At 49.5% G+C, this 20,268-nt stretch overlaps 1 protein-coding gene across 1 annotated transcript in view; it reads right to left on the bottom strand.

Annotated features, from left to right (window-relative positions):
- LOC144129369 (uncharacterized) overlaps window positions 1–20,268 on the bottom strand; it is an 80,764-nt gene that overhangs the window by 11,570 nt on the left and 48,926 nt on the right. The window contains exons 2-5 of the mRNA XM_077663443.1: window positions 13,137–13,426; window positions 9,473–9,716; window positions 1,706–1,802; window positions 954–1,076 (exon numbers count right to left, since the gene is read on the bottom strand). Of these exons, the coding sequence (XP_077519569.1) occupies window positions 954–1,076; window positions 1,706–1,802; window positions 9,473–9,716; window positions 13,137–13,426 (754 nt within the window). The remainder of the gene's footprint in view (window positions 1–953; window positions 1,077–1,705; window positions 1,803–9,472; window positions 9,717–13,136; window positions 13,427–20,268) is intronic.

The raw sequence follows: 20,268 nt of genomic DNA, 5'->3' as shown, positions 1-20,268 counted from the left end.
AAGCTGGAAATTACATTCGCACTCCAGGCTTTCGAGTCGCTATGGGAAATTATGACTCGACGATAGCATCGCGACTGACCTAGAAAATGGCTGACCGTTGGTCATATTTGGCAGCATTATGGCTGAAAATACCTCACCCGCACCCCACCAGTTGGTCATCAATGGATGATTATACAGTGGAACCCAGATATATCGAACTCGAAGGCGAGAGCGAAATAGTTCGATATATCAATAATTCGATAGAAACTACGGGAGAAATTCGAGTTCCATATACAGCGCGACTTTTCTATACTTTTACACAGAATTTTCAGCAGAATAATCTGTGCGTTCGATATAACCAGCAATTCGAAATATCCGGGTTCGATATATCCGGTACGGACTTATGGGAAGCTTTTAGAGAGGAACGTTAGGAGGGTAGGGTTTTTTTTTTTTTGCGGAATGAATTTCCTGAACTTGTTCCGTTAAAAAAAAAGCAGAACCGATGTGCTGGTCCATGAAACATTTCTTGCTTGAGTTTCCGATGAACACGGCCCTTGAGCGCTCCACGAATATCGGACATCGGAAGGATATCGGAAGCCACCTGGGCACACCCATTGAGGAGGCTCGCCCAGACTGCCCACTGACGTCATCGGGGTAGGGGCGGCTAAGAATGCGCAGTGAGGTGTCGCCCTAATCGGCTGTGAGCTACCGTGAGCAGCGATTTTTAAGAATTGTTTGTAGATTATACAGTCCACGCAGATCTTTTAAATTTGACTCGAATACTAACAAAGACCACTTCCACAGATCTTTCACACAATAATATGACCATCAAAATCATTTCAGGGTCCCTTCAAGCTTAACCGAAGCGCCCACCAAGGATACGGTGTTTTTAGCGAATACGTAGCATTCAAACCGACTAACGTCGACAAATGCATGATCCGCGCACAACGGAGGAACTTGAAGAGGAATCTCACTTGATTTGGCTGTACCCTGCGGGCGCTAGGAGTGTCAGGCTCTTGACCTTGAGGCCGTCGTCTCGGCAGATGAGGCGCATGGCTGGGTAGGCGCCGCTGCTGTGTGCCACCAGCATGTCCGCCCTGCAGATCAGGTGCGTTACGTCACAGCTGGAGTGGACAGCAGCAAAGTTCCACAGGCCATACTGTATAGTTGGTGGCTAACATACGGTCTCAGGTTATGATCCCAGCGCTCGCAAGCTCTATGCAAACGAGACAGCACATCTGGTGAGTCGTGACAGTTGGCAACTGCGCATGGAGACGCTTACTTCGCTTTTATGTCACTGTCATCGTTGGTGGCCGTGCAACGCAATATGAACCGCCAAGGAAATTCGAAGGAAGACGGTGACTGCAGGTCCCAGATTTCACCAAGTCGACTGAAATCAAGTAAAACTTGGCGTATTATCGTTTTTCGGTCGTGTTTAACTGAACGATGAAATTCGACGTCCCCAGAAGGCGCGTCCCACGACTGCCAGCGGACGAGTGCAAAAAAAAATTCAGCTTTAAGGTTATGAAAGGTAAATGCAAACGAGAGGTTCAGTTGAAAACAGCGTCTTGACATTTCACAAGCTTCTTTCAGAATAATTAGAAACTCTCTGTTTACGATCAAGAAAACTCCGTCGCATGACAGTAGCTGACGTAAATGACAGTAGCTGCTGTCTTGCACAGAGTGGAAGACACAAACTGTGCCGGCGAAAGGGCAGCGTACTTACTCCGTGACGTCGACGGCCCTGAGGAAATCGAGGGCAAGGTTGGTCTTCTCCGCGCTCGAATGCCACCAGCACATCGACTGGCGACTGAAGGCCAGATCTGCGGAGCAAGGCGGTATTAGCAACACACCCGTGCCATCATGAGCCGTACAATTACATAGCAGAAAGACAGGCAGTGCTCTCTGTTAAATGACTCCGATCATGTCCTTTAACTCGGAACACTAAAATCCGGCCACCTCCAGTGGCTGTACCTTGGGGGCTATAACAGACTCATATATGCCACTAAAGAGCACAGACGCTAACAAGGGCGTAACACACACACGCACACAGAGGTCAGTGTCCGCCATGCAATGCTCTAACTCTCAATAATGTCGTTAGCCTTCGAACTTTTACTCGAGACAGCTCTGAATTCTGCGCCGAACTATGTCCGTCTACGCCAAGCCGGTCTCTAGCCGGCATCGGTGAAAACATCAACATCACACCATCACAAAACATAGCTCATTTGTGTCGGTGATTCACTGGTCCAAAGATATATCTTCGTGTCGCTAACCACCGGAACAAGTTCCACGGGAGTTCCCCGCCTTTTTCTTAACTGACTCGCTGAAGCTCCACGCCCATGGTCACTCTAATTTAAGCGGTCGCAAGCGCGTACCAGGTCCCGCTTGTTTTTCCACTGCTCCAAACGGCGTGAAAACATGTCTATTTTAAATCACACACTACGGACAGCAAGCCGCCTTTGGAAGAACTTGGCGGGCGCCGAAAGTTGTCAGCGACACAAAGATTGCCACTGCTTACTTTGGTGGGTTTTTTTTTCAAGTCTGTCAAAAGGCGTTAGGTGAAGCTAGCAGTCGTTCAAATGGTTGCAAGGTGGCCGTTTTACACAGTTTAATTAATTGTGCAACACCGGCCTTCATTCGAAACCACGCAGGCCAGGGCCACGCTGGGCACGCGAACTGAGACCGTTTTGAGCGCATAAACACGGCGCAGGCTTAGCTCTGAAGAAAGCAAAGCTGGGCGGGCTATCTGGAAAAGAGCGCAGAAGGCAGGGACCCAGAGAAGAAGCACATGCTACAAGCTCGAAACCAGAATTCACAGAAAACGCGCGGCCAATATGTTTCGGTTAAAACATGTGGGTGTACCCAACAAAACAATACAAGCATCTACACGTGTACTACTGGGCATCCATGAATCAGTTCTTTTCGATGTTGAACCTAACACGACCTCTCACACTCTTCTCTATGTGAAACGCTTTCCGTATTTTTCAGGTTATTTAATTTTTAAACTATTAACTTTCTGGTTCTGATTATTTTATTCTGATATATCTTGCGGACATAAATACACAGACGAAACAGGAAAATTCGTTGAAGACTGTAACCCCTAAAGCCCATTTACTCGCTCAGTGCACAAACCGTAGATGTCATCCGTGATTCGGCGCCATAGATATTGTTGCAAGTTGGAGTTAAAATCGAGTCCAGAACGGATGACTAAAGCCAGCTCGGGCCCATAGCCGAGCTTGAACACGAGACACCTCTTGTATCTTCTGCGTGGTCGGCATATCCTCTTCATGGGCGTCACGCGCAGCCGAATTAAGACAGAAGGGGGAGCTAAAAACCGCTTGGGCAACGTGAGTCGCCCCACCCAGTTTTCGCAGCCCGAAGGCCACTTGAGCTCGCTAATTTGGGCAATGATGAGGTAGGGTCCATCGTATAGTGGCACAGCAGCTTCTTGGACAAACCCGGTTTTCTGATAGGCCGCCACAACAAGACCAAATCACCGGAGCCGTGAGTGACGTGACGGTGGTGGGCGCTGTAGCGCGCTTGAAGTCGTTCTTGGTACGGGCAAGAAGTACGGGAGTAGTTTTTCTTCCACAGCAGACCGTCACGCACACAAAAGAGGTTGGCACCTGAGGGATCTTGAGCCGCTGCAAGGAGAGACCGTAGGGTTGGATCTTTCTGTTGTTCCTCTTTGAACGTGGGGATGTCGGGAAAAGCCGGTGACACTGACGCGACGCAGTGGTATGAATTATCGATGTAGCACTGCATCTCAGGAAGGGGCAAGCGCCAAAAGACCGACCGCGACAGTGTAGGCGATAGCGTATAGTCATACTCCTGTAGCCGGAGAGCCTACGGTGCGAGGAACCCACACGGGTCACGAAGGTTAACGAGGCAGCAGAGGGCATGGTGGTCGGTGACGATGGTGAACGGGCGTCCGTAGAGATACGAACGGAAATGCTGCTAAGCGAAGACGACTGCCAGGCATTCCTGCTCTGACCGAATAATTACGCGCCAGATTAGTGAGGGAGCGACTCGCGTACGCAACAACGCGCTCTTTGTTTCTACAGCGCTGGACAAGAACCGCTCCGATTCCAACACCGTTTGCGTCGGTATGAATCTCGGTGGGGGCGGATGGATCGAAGTGTCGAAGAACAGGGTGCGACGTGAGAAGTCGTTTCAGTTGGCGGAAGGCGGAGTCGCACTTAGGGGACCGCTCAAAAGCCACAGATTTGTGAATGGCGCCTGTGAGGGGGTATGCGATGTCCGCAAAGCGATGAATAAAGCGGCGAAAGTATATGAGCATAAGCCCAAGAAACTCCGCAGCCGTTTGACCGACTGGGGTGGTTTGAACGACTCGACAGCTACAGTCTTGGCGGGATCAGGTCTGACGCCGTCTCTGTAGACGAGGTGTCCATGCACTAACGCTTGACACGTACCAAAGCAGCACTTCTTAGAGTTGAGCACAATGCTAGCTTTGCGCATACAGCCCATGACGAGAGCTAAACGGTCGTTGTGCTCACTGAGGGTCCTTCCGAAAATGATAACCTCGTCTGGGTAGCCCCATGCATACTTCCCGCTTTAAACCGCTGAGTATATATATTGTCCCGAAATTTCAACGGTGGCGGGCGCATAGCAAGCCCGAACGGCGTCACATTCAATTTATAAAGGCCGCCAGGTGTAATAAACGCAGTTCTCTCTTTCTGCGCGGGATGAATAGGAATTTACCAATATCCCGGTCAGAAGTCAGCAGATGAGAAGGTTGGTTGGTTTGGGTTATGGAGGCTTAACGTCCAAAAGCCACTCAGGCTATGAGGGGCGCCGTAGTGGAAGGCTCCGAAAATTTCGACCACCTGGGGTTCTTTAACGTGCACTGACAACTGACAGTACACGGGCCTCAAGAGTTTCGTCTCCATCGAAACTCGACCGCCGCGGCCGGGATCGAGCCCGCGTATTTCGGGCCAGCAGCCGAGTGCCAAAACCACTGGGCCACCGCGGCGGCTAACAGAGAAGAAGGAGGAGGCCGAAAAAGGGCAGCCGATGGCATCGCCGGTACGGAGTCTTTTCTGGTGACGGCATTCAGACCAGCGTAACGAACGCAAAAACATCATGAGCCATTCTTCTTACAGAAAAGAATCACTGGAGCAGCTCAATATCGACGACTGTTGGATAACGACGTTGGTTAACATCCCCTTCAGTTGTTCGTTAATAACTTTGCGTTCAGGCGGTGACACCCGGTAGGAATTCTGTCGGATCGGATATGAGGCGCCAGTGTCAACCCTGTGAAGGGTCCTCCGAGAAGAGGGAAGGTGGGCCGCCTGGCTATGAAAAGTCAAACACGGAGAGTTTCGCACTAGGATGGCCAACGCACCACGACGCTTACGCGTGGAAAGCGAGTTGTGTATAATGCGAAGTAATTGCGATTCGTCCGGCAACTATGGCACTTCCTAGTCCAAGGCGTCGGTAACGAAGACAACCGATACTGGCGAGTCGGGGCCGCATTACGCAAGTTTCAAGCCTTGAAGTAGAACTTGAAATTCTGTTGTAAAATTCACGGTCCCCAGTTCAGTGCGACATTCGGTGATGGAAACCACAGCATGAGGAACCAAGCCCTTACAAAAATTTCTATAGATGTACGGCCATACACTTTCAGTGGACTTTTGTCTATACACAGTCTTAAACTATGAATGGCCAAAAAGTTAAGGCACTGGAGTCTATGAGAAGTCTATAGACCATTTTTGTAAAGGAGACATTCTTCTGTCTTGGTTCCAAGACTTGTTGATGGCAGTATCAGGACAAGCAACCGGTACGCATAAAGCCGAAAAAGGGGGCGCAACTGTTTCACCAGGAACATGGAACACAGTGCCACCACTGCACGGATCTTCCATAAGACCAGGTGTGGTACATTTTCCAGCGCTGAGCTCACCGGTGTGACAGTCGACGTTAGCGCCGCACATCTGCAAAAAGTCGAGCCCTAGAATGACACCGTGTGTCGATCGGGAGAGCATCGCCAGTTCCGTGTTGAATACTGCACCACCCCAAAAAAACTTTGACACTGCACACTCCAATAGCAGGCAACGGTTCGCCGCTTACACCATAAAACTGAACATCAACAAAAGCCATGGCATGTACACCATCAACGAGCACGCGCACGTTGTTCATTAGCATAACAACCGGCGGAGGTATACCTCACCACCATCAGTCGAGCCAGTGCCTCCTCGATACTTTCAAAGTATAGAGGAGGCACTGATCGAGCTGACTAGTTTTCCAGCGGAGGCGTGAAGGAGTGGAGCCGGGGTGATGGAGACTGGCGCGTGCAGAGCTGGAGGTGGTCCCACGCCCCTATCTGATCCCGCAACTGCGCAGGCCACGGGTCCCCGGAATCAGGTTGGGCGCCAAGAAACAGCAGGTTGGTAATTCGGCCGTGGAGGAGACGTAGAGATGTGTGACTGGGGTGACCGCAGCGGTAGCACACAAGAGAGGGACGAGGAACAGGCTGCACCGGCAAGTAGTCACCGCACGAAGCGTTCTTCCGAACGGTCTCGTCATATGGGATCGGCGCTTGCTGGTAATGGCAGGACTATGGCTCTGGGAGGGTGGTTGGGGGGGGGGGGGGGTACGTCTTGTTATGTGGCTCCGCCACCATCTCCGATGTTCTGCGGTGCCCCTCAAAGTCCGTTGCATTAAAGGCGGCTGCTGGAGGCGGACTCGTCGGACACCTTGGATGGAGCGCTGAGGAGCTCCAAGTGAATTCCAGCGGTCAGGTCAATTCCTCGCCAAAGATCTGGCAGACAGTGGATGACAGATCGCAAGACGATGTTGCTTCAGCAGCTGCTATACCGTCGTCACTCCAGCCACGCGCCCGAACTTGAGGGTTGAGCGAAGCGTTTAATTGCAATGGCTCAAAAGAGCGGCAGTGCTGGATGACGTCGGACACGGACTCGAGGCTAAAGCTTTTCCGAAAAGAAAATTGCAGATGTCTTCAGCAAACCCTTCCAGCAAGTGCTTTGTCCTCTTTTGTCATGCGAGGACAGACAACCTCACATAATTTCAGCATTTTCAAGCGCCCCAGGTCGTGAAAGTATCTTTGTGGTTGCCATACCACGTTAGAGCCGTGTCGGAAAGGGAGATGACACTGTTTATTTGTTTGAAATGGACAGTAAAAGGAAAACAAACAGGCGCAAGCGGCTGCTTTGTCACAAAAGTTGTCAGCAAATGGCGCCAATACATACCGCCTTGCCATGAAGCCCAGTATTGGCGATGTTCACGAAATCGGCGCCTCGCTGCGTCGGCGCCGCGAACTAGTCTATGGAGGATCGGCGCGCGCAAACAGCGTCGTTTGCTCTGCTGCCTGAGTGGTTCGCCACTGGTATATTCACAGGTTCTTGTCAGACGTCTGCTCTAAAAATATACCTTGAGAATACTGTTACATGTATCTTTGCACGCCAATGAGATAGAAGAGCTGCCAGTTGTCATCGCATGAGTTTTCCGATGTTCGCATTTCTGAAAGCCTATGGGAACAGGATGTTTCCACGCCGTAGTAGAACGATTGCAGGACAACAGTTTCTGAGCACGACGGTTTCATGCAGGCCGGCCGGGCGGCAAGCGAAGCCGGCGACGCTTTGCATTTTTTTTATCTCAGCAACACTCGGCGCGCCGCTGTTTCATCGATGTTTACTGTCCCCGTCGAAAGTGTCTCAGATAAATGTCATGAGCCAATCGTGGCTGTCAAAAGATTCACGTGACCAGGCACAGTTGCCGGACTTTTCGAGGGGTGTCGCTGCAGTCTTTCATTTTTACAGAGTCTTCTGGCTTGCCAAAACCGTGTTCTCGGTAAAAGTGACATACCTCGTACCTTGGGACACTAATTACCCAATCAGGCCAGACAGTATTCCGCCTCAGCGTCCATTTAAACGTGTGCATCAATGAATAAGAGTTATGCGAGGCGTCTCAGATAAAGAATAGCGCAGTAAAGTGCGCTAGCCAATCATCCACGGTTCTAAAGGAAAAAAAGGAAGATACAACCTTTGTCCGTAAAGTTCCGAGACTCAGTCCATTAAAAAAATGCGTTTAACATTGAAATCATTTGTGCAGCGCCCCTTCGAAATAGTCTCCCTTGCAGTTTATACACAGCTTCCAATGCTTCTTGAGGTCTTGGAAACAGTTGGAAAGCGCTCCTTTTGGCAGGGCTGTCAGCTCCTTTGTCATGGCGTCTTGAATGGCCTACACGCGCTCCCCATCCGGCGACCTTTTAGGGCTCTCTTCACACTGGGAAACAGGAAAAAATCGCATGGGGGAGGTCAGGCGAGTACGGCGGATGGGGAAGTACAGTAATGCTGCGCTTGGCGAGAAATTTTGTGACGCTGAGAGCAGTGTGCGGCCTTGCGTTATCGTTTAGAAGGCTCCATTGTCAAGATGCCCATAAGTTAGGGCGACGGCATCGCAGTGCATCACGCATGAGTTGGAGCACGCGGATATAAAACTACTGATTCACCGTCCGCCCTTGTGGGACGAACTCGTGGTGTATGACACCTCTGGCATCGAAAAAAACTATCACCATCGTATTTGTTTTGGCCTTCTGTCGCCGCACCTTTCTCGACTCCGGAGAGCTTGTGGACCGCCATTCGGAGAACTCTGCCTCTTTGTTTGAGCATCGTATTGAAAACACCATGTTTCGTCTTCAGCAATGATGCTGTCGACAAATGCAGTATCTTTGTCTGCCTCGGAGAGCAAATCAGCGCTCACTGACGCCCGCGTGTCCTTCTGGTCCTGTTTGAGGGAGTGCGGCACAAGTATGGTATTCAGCTTTAGTTTCCCCAGATTCTCACGCAAAATTTGGTGGTATGTTGTTTTACTAATGTCGAGAGCATTTGATAGCACGCAAACTGTAATGGTGCGGTCATGCTGTACGATTTCCCTGATCCAAGCCACGTTGTTTTATTCCGTGAGGTTGGAGGGCGCCCCTGCCTTGTGTCGCCTTCCACCGACACTGTCCGCGAAACGAGCCTCTTGTGCCACTCGAGAACTCACGCCCGCGTAATGTCTCGTTGCCGTAATGTTCACAAAGGAGCTCATGCGTCTGTGTGGCTGTCTTGGCAAGCTTCGCACAGAATTTTATGTTTACACGCTGTTCGAGGTGCACGCCCATCTCTCTACATTCACTCACAGAAGAATGCACAGACGACTAGTGGCAACGTATTTTTCTACATGTAGTGCCATCTAGCGGCGCCACAGCAATTAACATAAATATCTCAGGTTAGCCCGAAAAGATGGAGCTACACATACGCACCAACATTTGTTTTCGGGAATCATTTCTAGAGAAGCAAATAAATCAGTATCGAAACTTTACAGACGAAGGTTGTAGTTTGGGACGCTTAGCCACACGAGTGTTTGATCGTTTCCGGTGCTTGGTTGATTTTAGTGCTCTTTTGACTGCGGTCCTCCATTAAGGCGGGCCTTATGGCCCGCGATGAAGATTGACAATCAATCAATCACGCACCGGGCCACGCAGGAGCGACAACGTCGACGCCGTGTCGGTCGAGGAACGGTATGAGGTGCACGAAGTCCCTGTAGGTTCCCGGCGCGCCGGTAAGGATGACGACCACGGGCCTGCGGCTGGGTGCGGAGGCCGGCGTGGGACCAGCGCGCTCCGTGCGGTCCAAACCCGTGTGCACGAACGACACCGGAACCGGAAGTCCGCTGGCGGGTGCGCGTGAGTAGCCACGCCGTGTGCCCCGCCAGGACTGCAGACGGAAGCAGGAGGTTATCAGGAAGGTACGGCAAAGAAAAACTTGAAAAAAGCAGGCGTATACTATAAAATAAAGAAAAACAAAAACAAATCACTTTGGCTCCAGTCCTGCTCACAATGAATCTGTAAATAAAAAGAAGAACGAGACGTTTCGGCCTCTATACGGTCACCTGACCTCGAACCGCACAGCGCCATGAGAGGAAGGGAGGAAAAGTGCAAAGGAGAACAAATGTGCAGAAGCACAGCTGAGAAGAAACAAGTAGGCGACAGCGATAAATACGCTGGCCTGTTTCGCAGAGGTGGAGCTGGTGCCGGTTTTCTTGAACACGTCTCGAACACGCAACACAGTTAAAACTTGATTTTGCTGGGCCAGTTGGCGATGCATTCTGGTGGAAAACAACATAACGCAACACAGAGAAACGTTCGCGAGCGAGGCACACAGGAGAACGCGCTACTGAAAACTGATTCGTTTATGGAAATACAAGAAGTTCATATAAGCAGGCACTGTGCTTATCAGCGACAGAAAAGTTGATAAGGTGTAAAGGGCCGTAAAAGCGATAAAAATAATAGGAAACGAATAGGTTTTGACTGGGTCAGAGGATAACAGCGATAAAAAAAAAGGTAATGAAAAGTAATATGAGACGTGGTGTAAATGGCCAAGAGACATATTTGACAGGATGTGGGCCTAAAGGCGGAGAAGTGAAAAAATACGTTAAAAGGTGATATTTAAAAAAAAGTGAATCTGCGTAAAGTATTCGGAGATGGCTATGTAGAACGAACAGTACAGAACAGTGCAGACAGCCAATCAGGTACAAATAATCATCTAAAACATAATTCTAAATACCGAATTCACTCTTATACACTTATATATTTATGTGCTCTTGTACACTGTATGAGTGATGTCGGCTTTTTAGATCGCTTCCGTTGAGATGAATATTTAATAAGACAAGAAGAAGATTTTTGACTTCGCGGGTTAGTCTTCGCTCCTTGATTACTATTTCTACTCAGCTGTCGCTGCCGCTTGTGCCAGCTGCTGCCAAAAATGCCATATCGGCAAGTGTGCAAGAATTGGGGACCAGAATTTTGAAAGGAAAGGTGCTAAAACAAGAAAAACTCTGAAATGCTTTACATGCCGTGCACCAACGCCTCGCCGCAATTATGGCAGAAGATCTCAAAATAATGAGACTACTGCCACCTCAGGCAAACAGCTTGCTGATATTGTTACGTGACGGCAAGCAGGTGAAAGCCGGACTACATGACAGATGGCGATGGAATGATTTAATGGCGGTGGGCCTAGCGCGAGCACTCCGTGCCGCGCCACTGCCCACTTTGTCGTCTTCTAGTACGTGACAATATAAGTAAACCACTGGCATACCTCACAGCAAGAGTAGATGACCTCTCAACCATGAAGGAAACTGTGCGCAACATCGAAACATTCGTTGAGCACATGTATGACACCCGCGATAAACCATTAGAAACATCCGAGAGGCATGAGAGGGAAACTGAGTTTCCTCGCAAGAGAGTTGATAACGTTGAGGGAAACTATGACATGCACGACATTCGAAAAGATTGCGTCAGAAATCGAACGACCTAAATGTAGACGGCAAAACATCGAAATTCGTGGACTTCCTCTGACAGGTGGAGAAAAAATACTAGACAAAGTAAACGATCTTGTGAGGAAACTTGAGTTGCTCCCATTGCAGAAAACGACGTTGAAGGATTGCGTCTTCTTCACTGCAAAGAAGACATGGTACCTGCAGTTCTTATCCGTTTTTCCAATCGATTCACAAAGGCAGATTTGTTTTCGAAGCGAAGGAAATGCGATAACGACATCAGGTTTTTGATGACCTGAAAGCTTCCAACAAGAAACTACTGTGGTTCGCTAAAAAGAAAGCCAGAGAAGTGAACGATGAATTCGTCTGGTCCAGGAAAGGAGAAGTTCTTGCTCGGAAGCAGTCATGCACACAGGTTATCAGGATTGCTTGCGAGGAGGACATAGATAAAATCATTCAACTGCATGAAGCTGTGGGGCTGGGTAGTGCACTCGCTTAAGGATGGCATACTTTACTTTAAGGTCATTCCTCGAAATGTTTAAGAGCAGTTCATGCAATTAGAGAAAAACTTATTTGTCCTTTTGCATACCTGTAGATCCTCATTCCCGTCAGATATGCCCCTTGGCTATTTACACCACGTCTCATATTGCATTTCATTACCTTTAAGATTCATCTCTTGCTCTTATTGTTGTTAGTCTCTCACTGAGTCAAAAATTATTCATTTTCTTTCCGTTTTAACACTTTTCTGGCCCTTTCACCTTCTTGACGTTTCTGCCGCTGATAAGCACAATGCCTGCGAATGCAAACTTGTTGTATTTCAATAAACAAACCAGTTGTCAGTAGCACGTTGTACTGTGTGCCACCCTCGAGGACGCTTTTCCATGTTGCGCTAATTAGTTTTCGACGAGAAAGTAACACAGAGCCATTAATTATTACCATGAAATTAAAAACAAAACAAAAACTTTACGCTACCGAAATCACTGCGGTCTTTTTCGAGTTGAGGTTTAACTGCATTTACGCGGCAAAACCGGGGCTCAGAGACCAGGCGGGGCTCAGAGACCAGGTCAGAGAACAGACACGACGCTTGAGCCAACACCACCTAGTCAGTGTCTAGGACGCTACGGGTCGTCCACAATGCGCCTTACTAAGCGCCGACTGTGCACCGCGCAGCGTAAGTCTGATGAAAGTCGCTCATGTCACGCTAGTCACGACGCTTTGTGCCCCAGCGGTGCGCCTATATCATATGGCGACAAACTTCCGGCCCCGAGGTAACTTCTTCGGGGTCACATTTGTGCCCTGCCGGATGCAAAAAGCTTCATAGAGTGGTAGCTGTAACCTGCGCACGGGGCACCATGTTTGCTGCTGCCTCCCTTGTAGCGGGGCTTTTGTAGACCCCGAGAGGAAAGGGTGAGAAGGACAGTCTCAATCATTCGCGAGATTTGCAACGTTGGTGATGCCAAATAAATAGCAGTGTACAGCCCGAAGACATACAGCCTTTGTCAAAAATACACAGCCCAAGGGCTTTGCTTGCAAGCTGTGTAGCGGGGCTCCTTAGCACATTTGACAGTACTAAGTTCGGGAAGGGTTTAGGACCTAAGTTCCTGCCGCTTTCGTGAGATTGTGGTCCCTGAGTATGCAAGAGGAGACGCTCTTCTGTGTGGCTTAGAAGCAGACGCCTTGGGCTGTACACTTTTGAGAAAGACTGTACCTGATGGCGGCCTGTTTATTTCTGACAGAGGCTGAACGTAACTTGAGCGCGACTTGTCGGAGGTGTCGCTTCGGCTCTCGATTGATTGCAGTGGTCTTGTACCGTGCACGCTCAAAGGTACCACGCCTGTACCTCAACGGGCAGTGCGACCCACCTTGTAGAGGTCGGCGCACGTGGTGACCGTGATGTTGCGGTCGCGGTAGGGCCACTGGTCGGCCTGCAGGGCCACCGCTGGTCCCCCTCCCCCGGCGTCGTCATCGTCCCGCAGCGAGCTCGTGGTGTGCGCCCAGCGGTACGAGCCACCACCGACAGGACAGCGGGCGCGCCACAGGGCCGACGCCCACCGGGGCTGCGGCTGCTGCTGCTGCTGCTGCAGCAGCCACGGCCAGCGACGTACCGCGGGCTGTTCGTGCGGGCGGGCATGGGAAGCCGTGCAGCGGCATCCTGCGAAAGGCCAGAAGAGGACAAGAGTGGTAAGGTTTAGGTTCATGGGGGTTTAACGTCCCAAAGCGATTCAGACTGTGAGGGACGCCGTAGTGGAGGGCTCCGGAAATTTCGACCACCCGGGGTTCTTTAACGGGCACTGACATCGCACAGTACACGGGCCTCTAGAATTCCGCCTACATCGAAATTCGACCGCCGCGGCAGGCATCGAACTCGCGTCTTTCGTGCCGGCAGCCGAGCGCCATAACCACTGAGCCAGCGCAGCAGGGTTGGGAGAAAATTTATTACAGTGCAGGACTTCACTAGTTTTGAGCCCAGACGCACAGACACAGTCATCTATGAAAGAGAACTGATTATCCGCATTCAAGCAACCATTTAATCACGAGCGAAAAATACGCTCTTTTCCTGTTTTCCAAAATTAGATCCTAGTGCGCAAACTTACTGCTCCCTATTGGAGCTACCTGCACGAACATTTTGCAAAGAACAAGTGGATGGCTATCGGCGGGGACACAAAAGATCAGCACACGTCAAAACAGCACAGCGACAAAACACCACAGGGAAAAAACGGCACAGCGACAAAATCGCACAGGGAAAAACAGCACGCGTTGAAACAGCACGCCGGACAAAACGGCGCACCGTCAAAACAGCACAGCGAAAAAACAGCACGACGACAGAAGAGCGCGCGGAAACAAACAGCACGGCGACAAAACAGCACATCACATTACTGTGCAGCGCTGCTGGATGGGTGAACTATCATAGCCATAACCGCAAACGGTAATTCACAACACACGCGGCAGCGACCTTCGGAGTTAGCGAGTGCTCGTTTCTTTCTGTTATGTAAAAAAGAATCTGGGAGACAAAATGGCCCGGACATCTGCTTTGCTGTCAGATGCCCTCGGTTTTCTTGGCTGCTTACGATGCATTACGTGCCGCCGCACACGGCCGCTTCCTTTTGCACATAGACCTCGCCCGCTCTTCAGCGGCCATAGCTAACCTTCGAAGGTTAGTGACGACTTCCAAAGCGACTTCCAGAACAACTTCTACTGCGTTATTCATTCGAATAACCGCCATAAAAAAGCCGGTATTCGAGATAGCGAATATTACCCTACCGCGTCCCTTATTGAGTCTGTGAAACGAGCACTCGCTAACTCCGAAGGTCGCTGCCGCGTGTGTTGTGAATTACCGTTTGCGGTTATGGATATCATAGTTCACCCATCCAGCAGCGCTGCACCGTAATGGGATTACTGTTTTGTTGTCGTGCTGCTTTTTCGCTGTGCTGTTTGTTTTGTCGGTGTGCCGTTTTGTCCGGCGTGCTCTTTTGACGCGTGCTGTTTTGACGGGTGCTGTTTTGTCGCAATGCTGTCTTTTCCCTGTGCACAACCGTCGTGCGAGAGAGACGGACGACGAGCACACAGTCACGCGACGCAACTTCGGCTGCCCGTCCGCACACCGACGCCACTGCACCCGCGAAACACGGCATAGCGGAATGGGGTGCCTAGATGCCCACACCTCCACTTTCTGGGGAGGGCGCGCCCTTTGGATCCCCCCCCCCCCCCCCGGCATTTTTCGCTCGAGGCGGCATACGTTGGGTCCCACTCGCCAGTTGCATGCTGGCTTCTGTGCGGTGGCGTGGCGACTGCAGCCGTGTGACTGAACTGAAAAGAGACCGCAGATATTTTGTTTTCCTCGTGGCAGCGATGATCTGGCGGTTTCCAGTCTGTTTGATCCGCGATTCGGTCGCTGCGACTGCACGGCAATCGACAAGCTATAAAGGGACGCTGTGCAGCCAGCACGGGCAGCAGCTCAGTGTGCTAGCTACACAGAAAAGTGACCGCGGCTATATCGTTTTTCTTCGTATTCGTAATATAGAATATAAGGTCACCGAATTCAGTAGGATTATACTACACTGGCTGTCCGAACGCAAAGGTTTTACAAAAAGCCAACTTAGCGCGTATATCAGAAATATGAAGGATGAGCTGCGAAGCTGTCTTCGAGCCGTTCATTTTCTTCCCTCAGCAGCATGCTCAGCAAACAAAATCATGCACATAGTTCGGTTGCTCTCTGGATAATGTTAACGAAATGTAGGCTGACTATGCTATGGCGTCTCGCTGAATCGTAGCTGAGAAGTCATGTTGTCGAGCACAAAGTTGAACAAAAGGTTTTTTTTTGTTAAAGAGAAAAAGAGCAAGGACGGAAAAACTCTTTAAAAAGTGACTGATTCACTAAGAAACAACGAAATCAGCGCATAACTAGCTCTTTTAAATCCAAGTATCCCCGCCAGTAGCGGCACCACTTTCTCTAAAATGGTAATTAAGGTACGACTATTTCTTCCAAGAGGTTTTGGAATCCCTGCCGCCACCCTATTCGTGGTAACCCGCCCACAGTCTTTGCAAAATCACTCGCTTTCCCACGTGGCGAAAATGTTTCAAGACGCGGCGTACATGTATAGTGTTTACGCATGCAGACTCAAAGAGCAGCCATAAGCTCAACTCATCCTCGACATCTATGATGCTGCCACCGGCCAAGAACTTCTCACGCAGAAGCATTTAGCGGTGTCTTTTGATGTATCCACATTTCCACCACCGCGAAAAAGAACACTCTGACCCGTGAATAGCAAAGATCGCCACTGTAGCTCAGGCAACCATCGATAAAACCATTTGTCCCAAGAAAAAGCGAAAGCACACGCGCAAAAATTGGCACGGGCCGCGGAATACGTGTTACCCGGGACCACCTCCTGCGGGCAGCGTAAAGGGGAATTCGTTCAAAGAGCCCAACAGCCCCGGAAGGCTCATTACTCCGCCTGCATATGATGCATTCGTTGCCCGAATGCACTACGGTTCACGAGGCACCGAACTTCTCAGAAAATCAGCTGAGAAATATTACTTCCTTTGCGTAACTAACCCTAATTGACTGTTCCCGCAATTTCTGCCGCCACTCTGTTAAGAGCTAAATGCGCAGAATTCCTTAAATCAACCGCAAATTCTGTTACAAACTGTCCGCCGCCGCACTGCGCTGATTGCAGCCAAGCGGGAGAGGGGAGCCAAACATGCAGCCGGAGGGAGCCGTCCTTCCATCCCTTAAAGCGACACGCTGCTGACACGCTCGTCAGGACTGCTCACCTCGCCACTAGATGGCTCTAGTGACTTTCGCAAGGCTTATAAACGATTGCATACCGTCCGCACAGCGTAAAGGGAAGAAAAACAAGTTCTTCAAATAGGAAACCCTAGCCAGCACGGTTTCGAAAAGGCATAGCACATCCAGCTTTCCCACTTCCTGTCACGAAGCTAACACTGCTAACAATGATTAAGCGCCCCTATGCTAGTTATGCCCTAAAGAAGCTTCTAAGCTACATAACACCGTTGCGGTGGTTGGCTCTGGATTACTTTGAGTGCCGCAGAGCGCGTACAAGACTACAAGGTGAAGTCCCTGATCAGTAGTCGTAAAGTTGTTGACTTGTACCAGAACTTCAGTCGAACTTCAGCCGGCACGCAAAAATATTCGACTTACACCCCTAAGGCGGAGGAATATAAAAGAAAGAAAGTGGCTGCCAGTATATTTACGTGGTATTTCTGCTGCCTCTGACAGTGCGTGCCTGGGTTCCCCCATTCTTAAGAATGCTAGACCAACAAGCTTAACCAGTGCTCTTGAGCTTTAAGCGGTCACTAACCCATACAGAAACCACTGCTCAGCAGCTGGTGAGAAATGTAATAAACGCAGGAAATAAAAACACCACACAGAAAAAGCCCTTGCAGTATTACTCATGTTATAGAGAACACGCCGAAAACAAAGAAGGAAGAAGAACAGGAAAAATAAAACGGAACAGATTTTTTTATTTATAATAACCGCGGTCTTAACAAAAGACCATGACAGGTGGGTATACACACATTTTCACACTAACACAAAAAGACAAAAAGAAATACAGCACGCAACGCGTCAGCAACAACAAAATTACTACACCACACAACAGTATTAAAACATTTGTAAACGACATCACATTGGTGTCATCCCGCACACGCGCATAATAGAGTATACTTATGTAACTGAGTGAGCTAATTCACATCACCGAGTATATTATCTCTGAAAAGCACTACTATTGCAGCTGCGACTCAAATAGCGACAACGAATTTAATGTTACAACATGATCAGCAAGGTTGTTCCATTCTGTAATGGCTCTGCGAAAATAGAAAGATTTACAGCAGTTCGTTAATGCTGACAAAGGTTTTACTTAAAGAGAATGCCTCATGCGTGTAGCATAGACACTAGAATAACAAATTATTTGCAAGGTGTCACTATTGTAATGCCCACTGATCAAGCGGAAAAAGAATTTCAAGCAACAAATAGGATTCTTAATAACATATGGTAAGCCACTTTTTCCGAGATCAGTAATGAAGGCGCGTCCATTGAAATTATAAATAAATCTTACTTTTTTTACCATTTATAGTTTGTGAATATTGGTCGTAGTGAAGAGGTATCAGAACATTACAGCATATTCAAAGATTGGTCGGACTACAGCGTCGGACATATACCAGCAGATAGCACTAAAATGATGTTACAGGAACATTACAGACACATGTTTATTGCTAGTGGAACGAACGAGGTAGAGACATCGAAGGGTAAACAGGAAAATAGAAGAATGAGCTTAACCGGCGCGCTTCAGAGCCTTACGCGGCCACTGACCCTTAGAGAAACCACTGGTTAGCAGCAGGCGAGAACTGCAATTAAACACTGTAAATGAAAGCCGCAAACAGAAAAAGCACCTGCCAAACTATGGAGAACGCGTAGAAAACAAAAAAAAGGGAAGAGAACTGCAAAAACAAAACGGAGCACATAAATGATATGTTACAGAAACATTTCAGAGACATGTTTATGGCTAGTAAGGGGAACCAGTAAAAAAAAAAGAGAGAGGAATAATAGACAGCAGTAAAGGTTCACAATCAAGGGTCTAACAGAGTGGCTGCAGCAAAAACCCACTGCAATGGCTGACGCGGTTGCTGTCCCTACCAGGCTCGCTAAAGGCTGCGTGTACATGGGCGACCACAATGAAAGGGAACACTTAGTTCACACTCAACAACCAAATTTATTTTCACGTACCTGTCGGACTTGAACAACCATTAAAAGATTTTCAGTTTAAATGAAGTCTAGTTATCGTACAGAACAAGGAGCATGACTCTCTGCCCCCACTCAAGGAGCAATCGTTGACAGCATTCTATTGCAGCGTTCCCTTTTGTACGGTCTTTACCTGTACGGGCCATTATGCGAAGAGGAAGACGGTGGGGTCCGTCGCACGGATATGTCTCCGGCCCGCTACTCCTCGCGGGGGAGGGCAACGAAAATAGCGAGAGTGAAGGAGATGCATGGCAGTAAAAAGATGAGCATATTTTCTTTTTAACGAGAGTGCTCCTGGTGTCGTCATTTTTTGCCTTGAATCCGCGAAGGTACTTGCTCACGGCGCCTTTAGGCCTCGCGCCACTGCGTACGAGCCATGCGTGACGAGAGAGAGATGCAACTGTCAGCTTGGGTAGCCAGCGCCGCCTATACATTGCTTCCACGTGTCGTAAATGTTAGCCAGTCAGTACTTCGTGAATTTTGCGGTGTAAGGTGAGTTTCGCAGTGGGGTAGGCACAAGGGCAGTCATCACCGACAGTCTGTGCGACCTTGCAGAGAAGCAGTACGTGTGCTGGTAATTTCAATCGCCGAGGAAAGAGGCCGGTTTAGAAGAAGCTCTTTTGTAGCGATAGCTACATTACGGTAGCATTTCGAGTCTTCAGCGTGGCGGCGCCATGGCAGTGGCGGCGCCACGCTGTCACGTGGTTTGCCACGTGGTTGGTCACGTGACCAAGTTCCACTTGGCCAGCCGTAGCTATCGCGTCACTCCAGGTTTAACCAGAGCTAAACCACCGCCAATTTATTTCGGTTATATGCAGCCAATCAAGTTATCCCGCCATGCACCGGCACCCTGAGAGGCGGCTCACTCACACTCTCTGTATAATATTATTCTCCGAGCACTCGCGCACACTCACGCGCCGCAAAAATTAGGTGTCTACATCCGTTTAAGCTCCGCCTTAAGGGTATGGCGTGATAGCGGTAATGGGTTAATGCCCAAATATGCGCAATCTGTCATTCTCTACTAAACCTTCATAGATCCCTGGGAGTACTCATACCATTCTTGGCGGAGTGGCGCAGCGATTAAACGATGCGCCACTGCCCTGCGATGCCAGGTGCTGTCACCGGTTGGGCTCGTGCAAAGCAGGTTGCTTTTCCCGAGGAACCTCTCGCGACGAATCCTTAATTTAACCGGTACAATCAACGATGGGAATTTTGCTTGCAGTCCGGTGGGCACGTTGCCACCTGCCGCGGTGGGCAGGTTTTACTGACGTCACAAGACCACGTGACCTACGTGGCAGATGGGCCACCTGCCTTTTCGCTCACTCCACCGACGACACGGGATTTTCTGCAGAACTGGAGCCTAAACTCTATCGCGTAAAGAAAAAAAAGTGGCGGGGGAAATCTCACAAGACGCTCCTTGCGGTAAAAGAATACGGAGGAAAAACAACTAGTTAGAATGTCAAGATGACAAAGCTCAAGAAAAGAAACAGAAAAGAGACCTTGGTCGGCAGTAGGAAGGACATTCGGAGGTGTTCCCGCGCGATACTTCGAAAGCTGAGCCGAGTTCTGACCATGACGCCGACTATAAACATTTCCAGGAGAAAACAGCATTAATAGAGAAGAAGACAACCTTTCGGCGGAGACTGCGCGAAATGTGGCTCTGTTAGCCGTAAGGCTGCATGCAAGGCTTACCTCCGAGCCCGGACTGCCGATAAAGTAGTCACGACGGAGCGCAC

This window comes from Amblyomma americanum, chromosome 4 (genome assembly GCF_052857255.1).
Source record: "Amblyomma americanum isolate KBUSLIRL-KWMA chromosome 4, ASM5285725v1, whole genome shotgun sequence".
Taxonomy (NCBI): domain Eukaryota; kingdom Metazoa; phylum Arthropoda; class Arachnida; order Ixodida; family Ixodidae; genus Amblyomma; species Amblyomma americanum.
The sequence above is the reverse complement of the archived record's forward strand: the minus strand, read 5'-3'. Positions and strand labels throughout refer to the sequence as shown.